The 19,130-nt window shown below is 40.8% G+C and overlaps 1 protein-coding gene across 2 annotated transcripts in view; it reads left to right on the top strand.

Annotated features, from left to right (window-relative positions):
* Window positions 1-19,130, top strand: part of RANBP10 (RAN binding protein 10) — a 64,341-nt gene that overhangs the window by 9,412 nt on the left and 35,799 nt on the right. For both annotated transcript variants that reach the window (XM_081274996.1, XM_081274997.1), the window contains exon 3: window positions 13,261-13,313. In XM_081274996.1, coding sequence (XP_081131122.1) covers window positions 13,261-13,313 — 53 coding nt within the window. The remainder of the gene's footprint in view (window positions 1-13,260; window positions 13,314-19,130) is intronic.

Genomic DNA, 19,130 nt, shown 5'->3' with positions numbered 1-19,130 from the left:
TTTGTAACATAAAATGAACCACTTACCCTCCCCCTTTTTTTTTTTCATCAGTACTGGGAATTGAATCCAGGGGTGCCCAACCATTGAGCTATATCCCCAGCATTTTTATTTTATTTTTTATTTTGAGACAGGGTCTTGCTAAGTTGCCAAGGTTAGCCTGGAACTTAGAATCCTTCTCCCTCAACTTCCTGAGTTACTGGAATTATAGGTGTGTGCCACTGCACCCTGCCATTTATTCTTTTTTAAGTGTACAATTCAGTGATATTAATTACATTCACAATGTTGTGCAACCATTATCATGTATTTCCAAAATATTTCTATAACCCCAAACAGAAACTCTGTACCCATTGAGCAATAACTTTCTATTTCTTCCTCCCAGCTCCTGGTTGTTTTTTTTTTTTTTTTTTTTTTTTTTTGTGTGTGTGTGTGTGTGTGTGTGTTAGTGCTATCAGAACCCAGGGGTGTTATACCACTGGGGTACATCCCCATACCCCTAGCCCTTTTTATTTTATTTTATTTTATATTTATTTTTTAGTTGTAGTTGGACACAATACCTTTATTTTTATGTGGTGCTGAAGATCGAACCCAGGGCCTCGCACGTGGTAGCTAAGTACTCTATTGCCAAACCACTGAGCCACAACCCCATCCCCCTTTTTATTTTTTAAATTTTGAGACAGGGTCATGCTAAATTGTCTATGCTGGACTCCATATTGCAATCTTTCTGCCTCAGCCTCCTGAGTAGTTGGGATTACAGCTGTATGCCATCAAGCCTGACTCCTAGTGGTTACATTTAATTTAATTTACTTTCTCTCTACAAATTTACTTATTCTAGCTGCTTTATATAAAGGTATTCCTACAATAGTTGTCTTTTTCTATCTGATTTGTTTTATGTAACAATGTTTTCAAGGTTTCTCTTGTTGTGGCCTCTCTTTCAGAAATTCATTCCTTTTCTTGACTTTTGGGATCTTTTGTATTTTTATACACATGACAATATTTTACAAGGAACTTTATTCATTTTTATGACTGAGTAGTATTCCACTGTATATATACATACCATATTTTCTTTATCCATGTATCTGTCAATGGACCTTTGGGTCGAACAACCTTTTGGCTATTGTGAATAATGCTGCTATGAACATTGGTATACTTATTGTTTGAATCTCTGTTTTTGATTCTTTTGGGTGTACACCTAACAATAGAATTGCTAAGTCATACAATAATGCTAAGTTTAACTTTTTTAGGAATCACCAAGGGGTTTTCCATGGTGGCTGCAATGTTTTATTCTCCACTAGCAACGTGTGAAGGTTCTAATTTCCCCATATCCTTGCCCTTACATGTCATTCCCTCCTGTCTTCCCTTTCTTCCTCCCTTTCTTCCTTCGTAATATTGCTATCCTAGGTGTGGAGTGGTAACTCATTATGATTTGTGTTTTTTAATTTTATTTATTTATTTGTACTCAGGGGCACTGGACCACTGCATCACATCCCTAGTCCTATTTTGTATTTTATTTAGACCCAGGGTCTCACTCAGTTGCTAAGCACCTTGCCATTGCTGAGTCTGGCTTTGAACTCTCAATCCTCCTGTCTCAGCCTCCCGAGCCGCTGGGATTACAGACATATGCCATTGTGCCCAGCTGTTTTGTGTTTTTTCAAATATAATTTTTAGTTATAGATGGACACAGTACCTTTATATTATTTATTTTTATATGGTGCTGAGGATCGAACCCAGTGCCTTATACATGCTAAGCAAGCACTCTACCACTGAGCCACAACCACAGCTCTCACTGTGGTTTTGATTTGCATTTCCTAATGACTAGTTTCATGCCTTTTTGTATACCTCCTTTGAATAAATGTCTCTTCTTTGAGTCCTTTCCCCATGTTTTAATTGGGTTGTTTGTCTTTTTTTAAAAGTTGTTGAGTTATAGGAATTTTTTTTTCTTTCTTTCCTACTAGGGATTAAACCCAGAGGGCATTTTACTAGTCCTTTTTTATTTTTTATTTTGAGACAGAGTCTCACTAAGTTGCTGAGGGTCTCACAAAGTTGCTGAGGCTATTTTTGAATTTGTGATCCTTTTGCCTCAGCTTCCTGAGTTGCTGGTATTATAGATGTGCACCATTGTGCCTGACAGGATATTTTATATATCCTGTATATTTATATATTTTATATATCAACCCTTATTATAAATATGATTTTCAAATATTTTTAACTATTTACAAGTTTTCTTTTCACTTTCTGTTGTTTGTTTGCAGTGCTGGGGATGGAACCCAGGACCTAATGCATACTGGGCAAATGTTCTACCACTGAGCTACACCCCAGCCCTTTCTTGGTGACTTTTTTTTTTTTTTTTAACTAGGAATTTAACCCAGAGCACTTTACTACTGACCTATATCCTGGTCCTTTGTTTTTTTATTTTAAGACAGGGTCTTGCTAAGCTGGCCTTTAGCTTGTGTTCCTCCTGCCTCAGCCTCCCAAGTTGCTGGGATTACAGACTTGCACCATCATGCTCTTAGTGACTTTTTTTTAAGTTATAGTTGGACACAAAACGTTTATTTTATTTATTTTTTTTTGTGGTGCTGAGGATTGAACCCAGAGCCTTACATGTGCTAGACAAGCACTCACCACTGATCCACAACCCCAGCTCCTCTTGGTGACTTTTTTTTTTTTAAAGAGAGAGTGATAGAGGGAGAGAGAGAGAGAGAGAATTTTTTAATATTTTTTTTTTTTAGTTATCGGCAGACACAACATCGTTGTTTGTATGTGGTGCTGAGGATTGAACCTGGGCCGCACTCATGCCAGACGAGCGCGCTACCGCTTGAGCCACATCCCCAGCCCCCTCTTGGTGACTTTTTGATTGCTGTTCCAAGGTCTTCCTCATTTTCAATTTGCATCTGTGTATACAACATTTGCAGTAGTACATAGACATTATTGACATTCTGCCCAGAATTGAAGTCTCTAGGTCAGAGCTGGGAAGAAGCTCAGAAGCACTTTGGACCAACTCTCTTCTGATAGGTAACCTGAGATGTGGGTTGAAATATAAGGCCTGAATTAGCTGAAGTGCATGAGACCAGCTGCACAGAGTCAGGGGTGTTATCTCTGAGTCCTGCTGTGAAGTATTTCTGTCACTCTAAAACTCTTCAGATGCTTCCCTTCCAGAGGCAGGAAGGGAATATCAGACTTGTTATCAGAGGAGTCCCCAGTGTATGGTGTTCCCAGCTCTCTCTGTCAGGACAGGGGGGAGAGGACAGCAAAGAAATGTTCTTTTCCCTCTAACTTGGTACATATCTGGAGAGTCAAGAGGTCCTGGTTTGTATGTCCATCCATTCATCTATTCATCCTTCCTTCTTTCTTTTTTTGTAGTCCTGGTGATTGGACCCAGTGCTTCATGCATGCTAGGCAAGTGCTTTCCACTGAGCTACATTCCCAGCCTGTTTATTTTATTTTGAGATAGGGTCTCACTAAGTTGTCCAGGCTGGTCTCAAACTTGCAATCCTTCTGCCTCAGCCTCCTGAGTAGCTGGAATTATAGGCATGGGCTGCCACACCTGGTTTCTAAGGTCCTGTCCTCTGTATACCACCAGGCCTGCTTAGATCATGGAAGACTCTCCAGTCAGTTAGAGCTGAGTCCATCTCAGTGTAACAGCGTCTCCTGAGCATAGGCTCAGGATCAGGAGGTGCCTTGTTAATCTTGGTGGTACCAAATCCACTGCTCAGCAAGGATTTTGACTGTTCCTGTGATTATCTTCTGAGGCACTTTATATCGTCAGGGAACAGACAGGCTCAGGGAACTGGTTGTACTGTGGAGCCAACCATGAAAGCCAAGTTCTCCAGTGTGTCCCCCATCACTAAAATGTTGCCTTGGGATGATCCAGAGAGAGTCAGAAGGGTGAGAGCCAACCATCTTCTTAGTATGTGGCCATCAAGTAGCTCCTAACATGATTTTTTAATTATAATAAAAGTAATTCTGTCAATTGTAGAGAATCTGGAAAACCAAAGAGAAAAAGAAGAATCTAAGCAGACAAGTGTGCTTGTGTCTCCATGTTACTGCAGTTTAGCAATCTTGCTTATGTGGCAGAAGGGAGGAAGGTTGATAGTGTGCAGCCTGGGCCTCAGGAGCTGCCACTCCTTTCTGAAGAAGTCATTTTCCACAGCCCCAGTATAACTCTGGCTGCCTGTGGTGGATGGTGGCAGCTTCTGGGTGGACCTGTTATGTGATCAGCCGCCTGCTTTGTGTTTGTTCAACTGAGGACTTTTGCTGCCCACTTACAGGTGTGACTGCTCCTCTTCTAAGTCATTCATTGTCTGATGAATCTCCATCTGGTTTGGCTAGGCAGTGCCTGTTTGCTGCCCTTTTCTCTCTGAATCCAGATTAGGGTACAGGGAAGAGAGTTACTCTTCTTGTAGCTCCAGCTTACATTGTGGTTTGGTAGTGAAAGATAGAAACTGGAAAGTTAGAGGCCGACTTATGATCCTGGGCTTGAAGGGTTATAAAGAGCTTGTCTGCTGTCTTTCTGTACTTCCCGGCGGTGTTACCTCTCTGACAAGTGGTATTTCCTCTCCATTTTGCTGCAGTATAGAAGAAGGGGTAAATCAGATGGGTTTGCCTTACTGTCAGTCCTGTTGTGGGGTATTCCCCTGCTCCCATCCTGTCAGGCTTCTCAGCTATATCCTGCTACCTGAAAAGAAAGGCCAATGGAGAAGTGAAGTGTTGGGGCACCAGACTGCTTTCTCTGTTCTGTTAGCTGCTCTGGGTGTGGGAGCCTTTGCTACCTCCCTCCCTGCAAGACTGCCCAGGACAGCCTGCATCTTCTGATGTTCCTAGTATAACCTCGCCCTTTAGCACAAGGAAGCAAATGCTCATCTCCTTTCTCCTTGGCAAGTAAAGAGGCATTTGTTTTTAGATGTCCCAAGATTCAGGCCTTTGAGAATGACCTAATATACCAGATTGTGGAAGAGCCTACACTTGTGGAATTAGTGGACAGAATGAGGTCGTACAAATAGTCATCTACCATCTTTCCTTCTTGAGAACAAGCCCAGCTTCTCCTTTGATCCTGGGGAGTGGCTGCACTGAGGGCTCTCTGGACTCATAATAGCTGTTGAAACAGCTGTTACCTGAGAGGCCAAGTGGTGTGCCCATGGATCCATGGTGAATAGAAGGGAAGAGGAGAGATTTGAATCTGGAAGTGTTCCACATATTTGCTCCTTGCAAGTATGTTTCTTATTCAAATGTTGGTGCATGCTGTCAATGCCAGGGCTAGAGCAGAGCTGGGGAATGACCACTACTGATTTTCCCTGGGCACTTTGGCTCCAGAATTTCTAAGTAGTCTCAGAGAATTGACTTTGCTCTAGTGACTGATTTTGCTGGGCAATGTCCTGGGTTTCTCAAGCCCCTCCCCTCCACAGTTAGTTCACTATGTTCTAGAGAACACGTGGCTCTGTCCACATCATTCTGTCCCTACTGGTCTTGTCCTTGTCTAACCCTTGTCATCTTCTACTGGGATGACTTTGGTAGTGTTCAGTTTTGCTTCTTCAATCCATTTTCCAGATAGGGGCTGTTTGATCAGCTGTGCCCTTGCTACACCCCTTCTGTGGCTTCCCATTAACCTCCCCCTGAAGTTCAAACTCCTTAAGCAAGCACGCAGGCTATGCATGCACAGCCCGTTTTCTATTCCAGCTTTGGCTGTTTTTAGGTATGCCCAACCTGTTATGCTACACTGTGACTCCTTTTTTGCCTGTATGCCTCGTACATTCTGCTGCTTCTGCATAGCACACTCTGCATGGCTCTTCTTCTTTTTCCTTTCATCTCCTTTACCAGGTCTTAGCTCAACTTTCACTTTCTTAGTGAGTCTCCCTCTTTGAGTCAGTAAACTTTGGTTCTGTGGCTCATCCCAGCTTGATACTGTCAGTACAGAGTCTATGCCCCCACCATTGTGTCTGCAGCACCGTACTGTTGTAGGATCTTTGTGGAAGGCAAGAATATCCTCAAGGTCTCTCTAAAGAGAAATTTATCTCAAATTTTATTTATTAATTTATTTATTTAGAGGAGGTAATGTTTATTAGAGGGCTCAAGGTTTCCTAGGTCTGTCTGTAGAAGGCTGGCTCCATTCCTCAGGGCTCTAGAGAAGCACCACTTCTAAGTCAGCCACGAATATCATCATCGTATTAGCTTATTCATTTAGGTCACTTTGTGTTCTCAACTGATTTAGAGGTTTTAAGGACCATGTTAAATTCATATTTGTCTCCCTAGTGTGGTTTCAGAGGTCTCCATCCATAAACAGCTCCATTCCTTGGAGCTCAAGGTGAGGCTGAACTTCACGGTGGAGTGTGTGGCAGAGGGAAGCAGCTCACAGGATAATCAGAAAGCAGAGAGCTGCACTTCTTTTTACTAAATTATTGAACTTTAGCAATGACTCAACAGCTACCCAAAACTCGGTTATTTTCAAATGTCTCCAGTGATCACCAGAAGAAATACAGTGTTAGATGATGCTCTAGTGTTATTCTTCTGGTTCTTTAGATATAAAGGTAATACATTAGGTGACTAGAAGAACATGTTTGGGTTTGGGGTTTTCATTCTGCCCTTTCCTTATTGTCTTATTTTTGGCAGCCTAAAGTATCTTATTGCGGTTTTGATTTATTTTTCCTGAATGATTAGTTGAACATCTTTTTGTATCCTTTTTTTTCCCCCCCTGGGGATTGAACCCAGGGGTGCTGAATTACATTCCCAGTCCTTTTCTTATTTTTTATTTTGAGACAAGGTATCACTAAGTTGCTTAGGGCCTTCTCCCTAAGTTGGTGAAGCTGGCTTTGAATTTGAGATCCTCCTGCATCACCCTCCCCAGTCACTGGGATTGCAGGCATGTGCCACTACATCTGGCATCCTTTTATGTACTTATTAGCTATTTGTATATTTTCTTTAGAGAAATTCTATATAAATCCTTCATCTGTTTTTTAATCAGGGTTTTTTGTTGTTATTTAATTGTCGGAGTTCTATATATATCCTGGATATGAACCCATCATCAGATATATAATTTGTACATATTTTCTCTTATTTCATGTGTTTCCACTGTCGTTTCACTGTGTTGATAATGTTCATTAATGTACAAAAGTTTTAAATTTTGATGAAATCCAGTTCATCTATATTTTTTGTTGCCTGAGCTTTTGGTATCATATTCAAGAAATCATTACCAGATTCAGTTTTGTGAAACTTTCCCCCTATGTTTTCTTCTATAAGTTATATTCTCATTCCTTATGTTTTATCCTTTGATCCTAATTAACTGTTTTGACCTAGGGTAAATTTTTGTATATGTATAACTTTGTTCTTTGTTTATGGTTGTCCAGAAGTCCCATCACTATTTGTTGAAAAAACTGCCATTTCCCCATTGAATAGTCTTATTACCCTTGTCATAATTAGTTGCCTATATGTAAGGGTTTATTTCTGGGCTCTATTTCCATTTTATTTCATTAGTTTATATATCTATCTTTATGCCAGTACTACTCTATTTGATTAATGTTTTGAAATAAGGAAGTATGAGACCTCCAGTTTGTTCTTTTTGAAGATTGTTTTGGCTACTCAGTGTCCTTTGGGATTCCACATAGATTTTTCTATTTCTGCAAAATACATCATTGGAGATTGAACCCAGGGGTACTTTACCATTGAGCTATATTCCCAGTCTTTTTATCTTTTTTATTTCTTTATTTTGAGACAGGATCTCACTAAGTTGCTGGTTGCTGAGGCTAGCCTAGAACGTATGATACTCTCCCTTGTCCTTCTGAGTCTCTGGAATTACAGGCATGTGCCACCATGCCTGGCATGACATTGGGATTTTGATAGAGATGACATTGTATCTGTACATTGCTTTGGGAGTTATTGACATCTTAAATAAGATTAAGCCTTCCAAACCATAATCAAGGGCTATCTTTATATTTTTGTCTTCAGTTTTAGTAACACTATATTGTTTTCAGTTTGTAAGAATTTTGACTTCTTAAGATCATTTTTTTGAGAGAGAGAGAGAGAGAGAGAAAATTAATATTTATTTTTTAGTTTTCGGCGGACACAACATCTTTGTTTGTATGTGGTGCTGAGGATTGAACCCGGGCCGCACGCATGCCAGGCGACCGTGCTACCACTTGAGCCACATCCCCAGCCCTTAAGATCATTTTTAAATAGTAACTTATTAGCTCTAACAGGTTGGGTGTGGTGTGGTATGATATGGTGTGTGTGTGTGTGTGTGTGTGTGTGTGTGTATGTGTGTGTGTGTGTGTAGTAGAATTTAGGGTGGTCTCTTGTCACTTGTAACAGAGATGGTTTTGTTTCCTTTTTTCCAGTTTGGATACTCTTTCTTTTCTTTCCTTTTTGGTCTAATTGTTCTGGCTAGAACTTTTTAATATGTTGAATAGAAGTGATAAGAGTGGGCATCTTTGTCTCATAGGGTAGAAGAATTGCTAGAAGATAGGAGCCTAATCTTTTTGTAGTTTTAGAACATCCTACTTTTTTATAAAAGACTTACTATCACCTAATGTTTGAAGAGTTGGAACTTTTTCCCCTTGGATCATGACTCAGCTCTGGCCTCATTTGAGTATTTAAGTTGGGCTCTTGTAGAACTGCTCCCCGTGTCATTGATACCTGGAGGTGGCAGATTGCCAAAATGTGGGTAGGTATTGGCTTCTTTTGGATACTCTACCTTTAGTTCATCCACTAAGATTCTCCAGTTGAGAGACAGGGGTTTGTAAGAAGATTTCCAGGCATTCAGTAGGAAACACTATCCTACCTGGGGAGCAGAGAGTCTACAGGAAGGTGTTGAGGATTCGCTGCTAGAGGTAGAGGAAGCTTTTCGTGTGGGGAAGTCTTTCCTGTGGGGAAGCCTGAGCAACTTGTTCTTGTGTGTTTTTTGTTTTTGTTTTTTTTTTTTTGGAACCAGGGGTTGAACTCAGGGGCACTTGACCACTGAGTCACATCCTCAGCCCTATTTTGTATTTCATTTAGAGACAGGGTCTCACTGAGTAGCCTAGCGCATCGCTTTTGCTGAGGCTGGCTTTGAACTTGCTATCCTCCTGCCTCAGCCTCCTGAGCCGCTGGGATTACAGGTGTGTGCCACCTTGCCTTGCTTTGTTCTTGTTTTTTGAGGTGCGGGATTAAAATCAGGACCTCATGTATGTTAGGCATGTTTGCTACCACTGAACTATAACCCTATTTCCCTAAGCAACTTGTATTTAAAAATTTTTTTTTCTTTTTGCAGTATGGGAGTATGGAGATTGAACCCAGGGGTGCTATACCACAGAGCTACTTCCCCAGCCTTTTTCATTTTTTTTAATTTTATTTTAAGAGAGGCTCTCGATAAGTTGCCTAGGCTGGCCTTGAATTTATGACCATCTGCCTCAGCCTCCTGAGTTACAGGTATATAGGGTGCCTGGAATAACTTGTATTTTGAGCACAGGTACTTTAGCGGTTCCCACAGAGCCACCCACGGAACATTGCAGAACCAGAGACCTGTCGCTGGTGACCAAGCATAACTCTTCTTGGATGACCCTTGACCTACCCTATTGCACTAGATTTAAGCAGTGAAGGGTCACCCAGGAATCATATATCAATATAAGCTCTCACCTTAGAGTCAGGAAACCTGTATGCCAGGAGTGTGACCACATGCCATGTTGGGCATAGAGGGCCCAGGTTCCTCTGAACGGGACTGGATGAGTGTTGGCATCCAAGTCTGGGAAACCTCTTGCTATGTTGCACTATGTTAGATTGATGACTGCAGGACAGTTGGGGTTGTCTGCTGCTTGGTCAGCTGGGACATCAAGGGAATGGAGACCAGTTTTGGCAGCCTCTACCATGTAAAGTAGGAAGCTGATTATTTGGGCTGCAATTTTTCTGGGAAAATGTGCAAGATTTAATTTAATTGGAATCCTGTCAGCAGGCTTGCACAGCTCCATCTCCTGATGATTTTTGAAGCTGGCCCCTTCTGGCAGGCAGTATATGTGTTTCTGGGAAGGGCTAAGCAGTTCTGTCTAGTACAGGCTGTATGTTAGGTCACGTCTTTGACCTTTAAGGATCCAACTCTGTGTCCCAAATGCTTTTAAAACAAAACAACAGCTATGCACCATGGTTCACACCTGTAATCCCATCTACTCTAGAGGCTGAGGAAGGAGGATTACATGTTCAAGGCCAGCCTGGGCAATTTAATGAGCTCCTGTCTCAAAATAAAAAGGGCCAGGGAGTGTAGCTTAGTGGTAGAGCACTTGGCTAGCACAATCAGGGCCCTGGGTTCAATCCTAGCACCACCAAAAAATGAAACAAACAAACAGACAAAAAAAACCCAAAATATGTATTTTCTTTGAGCTATGGAGTTCTCTCGTGGAAATACTATTTCTTTTCCTTTCCCCTTCCTTTCTCTTAAACCCTGTGGGCCAGGTTATCAGACGTATTGGTCCGTCTTTGCCTGGTCTCTCTATCCAGCGTGATGGGGACTGTTGTTTTCAGAGGATGTGTTTGAGTCAAAGCCTTCTCTCCCTGTTTGGTCTTCTCTTTGAATGATAGAGGCTTCTTTCCCAAAATATGGAGGTGCAGCCAGCCAGAAAAAAGCAAAAGGACATTTACTGCAGATAAAGCACTGGCAGGGGCTAAAACCCCATGCCCCTTATAATTGCTTTTTTTTTAAAAAAATATTTTTTTAATTGTAGTTGGATACAATATCTTTATTTTTTATTTTTATGTGGTGTCGAAGATCGAACCCACATGCTAGGCGAGTGCTCTACCACTGAGCCACAACCTAGCTCCATACTTTTTTTTAAATATCTATATATGTCAATGGATCTTTTATTTGTTTATATGCAAAACTGAGGATCAAAGCCAGGGCCTCACACATGCCAGGCAAGCGTTCTACCACTGAGCCACGATTCCAGCTCTTTATTTTAAGTTTTTTTTTTCTTTAAAAATTTTTTTTAGTTGCAGATGAACATGATACCTTTATTTTTTAAATTTTTTTTTTTAATGTGGTGCTGAGGATCCAACCCAGTGCCTCACAAATGCAAGGTGAGCATTCTACAACTGAGCTATAACCCCAGCCCCCTTATAATTACTTTTTAAAAATAATTTTTTTAAGTTGTCAATGGACCTTTATTCTTTCTTTCTTTCTATCCATCTATCTATCTATCTATTTATGGTGCTGATAATCGAACCCAGTGCTCACACATGCCAGGCAAGTGCTCTACTACTGAACCACAACTCCAGTCCTAAAAATAATTTGTATGTGATAAAATTCCCATGAAATTAACCATTTTAACCATTTTTTAAAAACTGGGTATTGAGCTCAGGGGCACTTTGCCACTGAGCTGTATCCCCAGCCCTTTTTATTTTTTAAGACAGGATCTTGATGAAGGAATTGTTGAGGAGGGTCTTGCTAAGTTGATGATGCTGGCTTCAAATTCATGATTCTCCTGCCTCAGCCTCCTGAATCTCTGGGATTACACTTGTATGCTATTGCACTTGGCCATTTTAATCATTTTTAAGTATACAGTTAAGCTACATTAAGTGCATTCACATTGTTATGCAACTACAAGGCTACACCTCAGCTGCCTCCTTGAATGGAGTTTTGGGGAGTTTTGAGTATTCTCAGCACAACTACTGGTTGACAGTCATGTGGCTAGAATCAGGTGTTATGTGTGAATTTCTGCTATTTCACTCTTAGAAGGTGATAACTTATTTCTTGGGGGAAATTCCTATTTCTTTATTTACTACAAAAACAGCCCAGCCTGTAGGTGTAGCTCAGTGGTAGAACACTTGCCTCAGTACTATGAAAAAAGAAAAGAATACAAAAAAGACTAAAAAATATTCAATTCCTTTTTTTGGACTGCCTCTCTTGCCAGTCAGACATCTTTGAGAGTTGCTGTAGCATGGGCCCTTCCTTGCTGTGGATAACTTAATTGCTTAGGCACCTGAGGTGGGAGGAGTAAGAGGTCTGGGGGGCTCATGCCGCCCCACCTCCCAGTTTTGTATCATCTAGGAGGCCAGTGGTAAATGTATAGGGGATGAGCAATGAGGTTTTTTTTGTTGTTGTTTTCTGGTATCAGGCATGGAACCCAGGAGTGCTTAACCACTGAGCCACAACCCCAACCCTTTTTATTTTTTATTTGAGACAGGGTCTCACTGAGTTGTTTAGGGCCTCGTGAAATGGCTGAGGCTGGCCTCAAACTTGCAATCTTCCTGTCTCAGTCTCCTGAGTTTCTGGGATTATAGGCATGTGCCACCATATCTGGCAGGCAATGAGTTTTGACATACCCAGAGAAGCTTTGTGTGAGAGGTCTTGACAATGTAAAAGAGATCAGCCTGGCAGTACTTTTTCTATGTCCTGGTCCTTGGTGCAGAGTAGCTTGTCCTTGTGGATTTTAACCTTGTATTACACTACTAATCACAACATAGGATCAAGCTATTATATTTAGGTACTTCTTAGAAATAGGTTCTGCTTGCCTTAGCTGGGGCCAAAAAAGCCAAGCAACTAGAAGCCAGGATTTCAAGACACTTTTCTCTGAAGCCAAAGCCAGTGGTTCATGCTTATTCACACTGCCTCCTGTTTCTCCAGCTGTAAAGGCATTGAGATGCTTTCCATTAGGAAATTAAAATGTATAAGCTGGGAGTGAAGCTCAGTGGCAGATTGCTTGCCAAGCATATGTGAGGCTCTGGGTTTGATCCCCAGCACTGCCCCCCCTCCAAAAGAAAAAAGAAAAAAGAAGGAAAGGAGAAAAAGGAAGGAAGGAAGGAAGGAAAGAAAATCAAAATGTAAAGGTTATCTTAAAGCCACTAGCATGTTGAGTCTACATTCAACTGGTTGTGGTGGCATTTACCTATATATAATTCCAGTGATTCCAGAGGCTGAGACAGGAGGATTGCAAAGCCTCAGCAACATAGCAAGACCTTGTCTTAAAAAAAAGAGGGGCTGGGGTTGTGGCTCAATGGTAGAGCACTTTTCTGGTGTGAGGTAGTGGGTTCAATCCTTAGCACCATATAAAAATAAATAAATATAATAAATGTGTAATGTCCATCTACAATTTAAAAAAAATTTAGAAAAGGTTGGAGTAAAATAAAAACAAAAACAAAAAACTCATTAAAAAGCTAGAGCACCCTCTAGTACTATCCTCCCTCTTCCCAAAAAAAGAGTCCACATTCATTGCTTTTCCCATTTTTTTTTCTGTCTTTTAACAAGAAATATTTGAGAAGGCAGATCTATAATCACTTGATAACCAAAATTTTTTTGTGTGTGCTTTTTTGAAGGTACATGGGAATAGGACTCTCAGCTCAAGGAGTCAACATGAACAGACTTCCTGGTGAGTCACTATTGCAGAGAACATATGTTTTGCTCTCCTGATCCATCCATTAGAATTACAGCAGCAGTTGAGAGGCTGGGAAGGACTTTGTTTGCTGGGTGCCTATCTCAAGCCAAGCCATTGAGAGGAGGATCCTGAAATTGGCCATTGGGCTGAGATAGTGTGGCCTTCCATTCCAAAAATTAATTGATGAGTGATTGTGATTCATGGAATTTGAACTGTTTGCAGTCAAAACCAAGTGACCTGAGCTTGCCTCCATTGAGGATACACCTTAGTAGCTCTCGCTCTCATTGACTTTTGCCTATCGGCCTGGGACTCAGGCATGTACTGGGAGGCATGTACTTCAAGCCTGGCTTCTTTGTTACTACTCTTTGTTAAAGACTTTGATCTTTAAGTGGCTTCCCATGTGGAATGTGGTTGAGGTGATTTCTGAACAAATAGATAAGAGTTAAGATGTCTGAGTTTGTAGCTCTTGAGTTGATGACAGCCTTGGATTAGTGAAATGCTGTGGACCTGTAGATGGTTCTTATTCTACCAGCCCCATACCTTTTCAATTATTTTCTGCCCAGTGGGGCTCATGCCTGGTCCTGGCCTGAGCACAGCTGAGGAGTCAGAAGTCTCCACTATGAGCTGATAGGTTCCAGATGATGGTCCTAAGTCCATTTGTCCCTTGAGTGGCAGAAGTGACATATTGTAAACTGCCCTGATATCAATGTGGAGGTATGTAAAGATTTTATGATTTTGCCCCGACCCTCTATTCTTTGTGCTGTGACACAGAGAAGGCAACTAGCTTTCCCAATAGGGAATAACACCTCAACTTTTATGTCTTTTCCAATTTATGTTTGATATCAGCCACAGATTTGTCTATAATTGGATGATTTCAAAGACTGGCAATTTACAGTTGCTTAGGATTCAATTAATTGTCGGGAATCTGACTTTTTTTTTTTTTTTTTTTTTAAACTGTGATCTGAGTGAAAGCTGGTCTTTTGTTTTTAATCAGAATGTGCATGGTAGGTTTGACCTCTTCATATTGTGTGTTGCTGTTCTCTGTTATACAAGAGCTCAGTGTGCCCTTTGAACTTTTATTCTGCTTTGGTAATGCAGAAAAGAAGCTTTTATGGCTTAATATATAAGTAACTATTAAAGCCTATTATTGCATGGCGGTATAAGCAATCCTGAATTGTGGCTAAATAAATTTTTGTTAAGTTGCCCAAGCTGGTCTTGAAGTTGTGATCCTCTTGCCTAGCCTTCCAATTCTCTGGGATTACAGGTGTGTGCCATCATGTGCCTGGCATGACTGTACTGTTGACAGGGGCAGGACATTTCTTTTCTTGCTTCTATCTTATATTTTTTTTTATTAAGAATAGTGCTGGGACTTGGTATAAATTCTGAGGCAGGAGGATTGCAAGTTCAAGGCCTGCCTGGGCAACTTAGTGAGATCCTGTCTTAGAATAAATAAGGGCTGGGAATGTAGCTCAGTGTAGAGCACCCCTGGGTTAAATCCCTAGTACTGCCCTTTTCCCCCCCAAACAAAAAAAGTCAGCTGGGATTCTGATAAAGATGGCATCAAATCTGTACATCATTTTGGGAAGTATTGCCATTTTAAAAATATTCAGTCTTCTGATCCATAAACATGGGATATTTCCCCCTTTATTTAGATCTACTTTAATTTCTTTCAGCAATGTTTTATAGTTTTCAGGGTGTAAGTTTTGCATTTTTTTGGTTCAATTTAATGTTTTTCCTTCCTTCCTTCCTTCCTTCCTTTCTTTTCTTTTCTTTGTTTTTGTGGTACTGTGGTCCACCTCAGGGCCTCACACATGCGAGGCAAACATTTTACCATAGGCCTGTCAAATTTATTCCCAAGTATCTTACTCATCATGCTACTATGAACGTGTTTTCTTAATTTCATTTTTGGGTTACTTATTACAAATGTATAAAATAGAACTTATCTTTTATTTAAAAAAACATATTTTATATTTTTTTAAAGTCTTTTTTTAAGAGAGAGAGAGAATTTTTTTTTAAGAGAGAGAGAGAGAGAGAGAGAGAGAGAGAGAGAGAGAGAGAGAGAATTTTTTTAATATTTATTTTTTAGTTTTCGGCAGACACAACATCTTTGTTTGTATGTGGTGCTGAGGATCGAACCCGGGCCGCACGCATGCCAGGCAAGCTTGCTACCGCTTGAGCCACATCCCCAGCCCCTAAAACTTATCTTTATGTATTGATTTTTTAAAAACATTTTTAGTTATAGATGGACACAATACCTTTATTTTATTTATTTTTATGTGGGGCTGAGGGTTGAACCCAGTGCCTCACACATGCTAGGCAAGTGCTGTACCACCAAGCCACAACCCCAGCCCCATTGATGTTTTGTTAGAGTCTTCTTTGTATGTTGCAGAATTCATCTTGCTAGTATTTTGTTGAGGCTTTATGCTTCTGCTTTTGCTTTCCTTATCCATCTTTCCTTTGACTATTATTACATTATATCCCCTCATTCTAGGTATAATTATGTTATCATATTTTAATATTTGCTAATAAGAGTAAATGCTTTTCATTAGACATTTCTTTTGGATTTTTCTTTATCTATTCATAAATTTTGATTTATCAATTTAGGTTTTCATTTTAGTATATTTACTACACTCTTTATTCTGAAATTTCTTGCTTACCAAGATTACTTTGAAGAGAGTAAATTGCTCTGTAATTCTCACATGGTTGAACATTATTTAATTACATTTTAGGACTAAGGGTGTATTTGTGTGCTAGAGTGATTGGCTAGGATGTGTGATACTGTGGGTTGGAGCCTCAGCACTGCATACACACAAATTGTATCTTTTTAAAAAAAATTTTTTTTAGTTGTAGATGGACACAATATATTTATTTATTTGTTTATTTATTTATTTTTATGTGGCACTGAGGATCAAACCCAGGGTCTCACACCTGCAAGTCAAGTGCTCTACCACTGAGTTATAGCCCCAGCCCACGAATTATATCTTTAATTAGCAGAATCTCACTTTATTTTATCATTTTCAGGAAATATAATATTGTTTGCCTCTAAACAAGTACTTGGTGATTTATACTCAATTGCAGTAAGTTTTTATAAAATATATAGTATTGGATTTGTTCCTGATCTATCATATAATTTTCTATATACTTGGGTTTTTTTAAAAAAAAATCATCTATGTTTTATAGATTTGTATACCAGAGGTGAAAAGAGTATTGGAAATGGTGTTACCTGGAGTTTTGTGCCAAGTCAGGGACTTTGAGTTGGAAGATTTGAGCAGCCATGGGCCAGATGACTAGTGCTGGGCAGAGAAGATGGTGGGTGGAATCCTCCTATAAGAGTAGTAATCCCAGCAGCTCAGGAGGCTGAGACAGGAGGATCGCAAGTTCAAATCCAGCCTCAGCGATGGCTAGGCTCTAAGCATTTCAGTGAGACCCTGTCTCTAAATAAAATACAAAATAGAGATGGGGATGTGACTCAGTGGCAAAGTACCCCTGAGTTCAATCCTTGGTACCCTCCCCCCCCAAAAAAAAAAAAAAAAGTGGCAGAGCAGCCAGTGCAGGACTCTAACTGGAGCTGAGAAAAGGTGTGCTAGAGAGTGTGGGAACAGGAGAAGGAGACGGAGGCTACTGCTGTGGGCACTGACTGTAGGCATGGACATGGACTATCAGCCTTGCTGGTTTTAGCCTTCCCATGGGGAACAGGGCCAAAACCTAGCTAAGAGGAACTGTGTGTCTGAAGGTTCCCAGGACAGGTCAGAGGAAAGACTGCTGAACAACTTCTTTGTCCTCCCTTCCTGAGCCCCCAGGAGCTGGGCAGCAGGGAGTAGGATTTCCTGGACTCCTTGACACTGCCCCACATGGCCAGTCCTGTGCACCAACTTCAGTTTTTTGCAGGACATGGGATCTTTTAAACCTGTTGTAATGGGATAGTCCTGCTGCCCTTGAGTAGGCATCTAGTAATTGGGGTTGGTTGAATGAAGGTGAGGAATCAAAACCATATTGTGTTTTTGAAAGAGGAGTTTGTATTTCTGTATTAACATGTCCACAGGAGCAGTTGTGCTTGCCTTGTGGTCTCAGAGCTCAAGTTCACATTGATTTTTTTTTTAATATTTATTTTTTAGTTCTCGGCGGACACAACATCTTTGTTGGTATGTGGTGCTGAGGATCGAACCCGGGCCGCACGCATGCCAGGCGAGCGCGCTACCGCTTGAGCCACATCCCCAGCCCCCATGATTTTTTTTTCTTAAATATTTATTTTTTAGTTTTAGGTGGGCACATATCTTTATTTTTTTATTTTTATGTGATACTGAGGATCAAACCTAGTGCCTCATGCATGCTAGGCGAGCACTCTACCACTGAGCCACAACCCCAGCCCCCACATTAATTTTTATCATCAGTTTTTTTTCTTGCCATATTTGTTTTTCATGATTTATTGAATCTGCATTAAGATGTTGAGTATGTGGGCAGTTGTCCATTTGTCCTTCCAAAAAGAAAGTTTTAAAGGAAAGGATGAACATAGCCCTTGGTTTTTCAGTTGCTTTTGCTATTTTTTTTTTTTTTTTAAGTAAAGAAATAGTCTGTGAAATGGGATTTGCTCTGACTGCCTAGTTGTCACAGCCTCTCTGGTACCTTCCGTCTACCATGTGTACTCTCTCCTTATGTTTTATCTTACAAGGAGTGTTGAGTATAGCATCAGAGGGCCATTCCTGCATGTTGCAGTGTTGGAATCTGCAGACCCATGGTGTGATTTCCTGAGCTGTTTAGAATGAAATGGCCAGTGGTGGGGAACAGCAGGGTTGAGAAGCGGCAAATGCTGAGTGTGAGTGCCCTCCTCCCCCAGGGATGCAGGTCTGCTCTGAGTTGAAGAGGCGGCCCTTCTTTTCCAGGATCTTTTATTCTTGGCAATCTGGTTCCCAGCAGTTGACAAGGGCCCTTTGTGCCATTTTCTGCAGGTCACCTGTAGCTAGGTATATGGATTATGCCTAGCACAGAAGGAGGACTGGAAGGTGGGGCTCAGTCCTAACTCTCTGAGGAGTAGCCACTGGATGTCCAGGTATCACTGAGGAGCTACAGGCCAGTATAAGAATTCAGCAGGTATAAGAACTGAAATGTAGGGGATGCATCAAGCCCTCTGGCTGGTTGTAGGAGTGAAGTGCCCTGGGAATCCCTCCTAGAGTCCTGGCAGCCAGCCTGGATTGTTGGTTGGAGACAAGTAACAGGCTGCTGCTTTAGCATTCATTCTAAGTGATGGCAGGCAATGTTCTTTTTTTTTTTTTTTAATAGTACACCACAGGTTTTATTAATGGTAAATATCTTATTTTTAAAAGCTTAGCTCTTACTAAGCATTATTTATTTATTTATTTATTTTTAAATTTTAATATTTATTTTTTAATTATTGGCGGATACAACATCTTTGTATGTGGTGCTGAGGATCGAACCCGGGCCGCACGCATGCCAGGCGAGCGCGCTACCGCTTGAGCCACATCCCAGCCCACATTTTTTAAAAAAATATGTGGAATGCTTCATGCATTTGCGTGTCATTCTTGCACAGAATGATAATCTTCTCTGTATCATTCCAATTTTAGTATATATGCTGCTGAATCAAGCAAAAGGCAATGTTCTTTTATCCTGAAAGGGGCCAATAGAATGGAAAGGATCACTCTTGATCTTGGGCTAAGGGTGCCCTGGAGTAGCCCTGTGGGGTGGCCCTTCCAGCATTACAGGGAAACTTGTCAGGGGAATTCCCATTTCCTTGGAGGTCTGTCTTCTTTGGACTGCACTTTGGTTGAGAACAGCAGCATTGGCATCTCTAAGAAG

The sequence above is a fragment of the Spermophilus citellus genome (assembly GCF_964194105.1).
Source record: "Spermophilus citellus genome assembly, chromosome: 18".
Taxonomy (NCBI): domain Eukaryota; kingdom Metazoa; phylum Chordata; class Mammalia; order Rodentia; family Sciuridae; genus Spermophilus; species Spermophilus citellus.
Note: the sequence above shows the minus strand (reverse complement) of the source record. Positions and strands in the feature narration are given on the sequence as shown.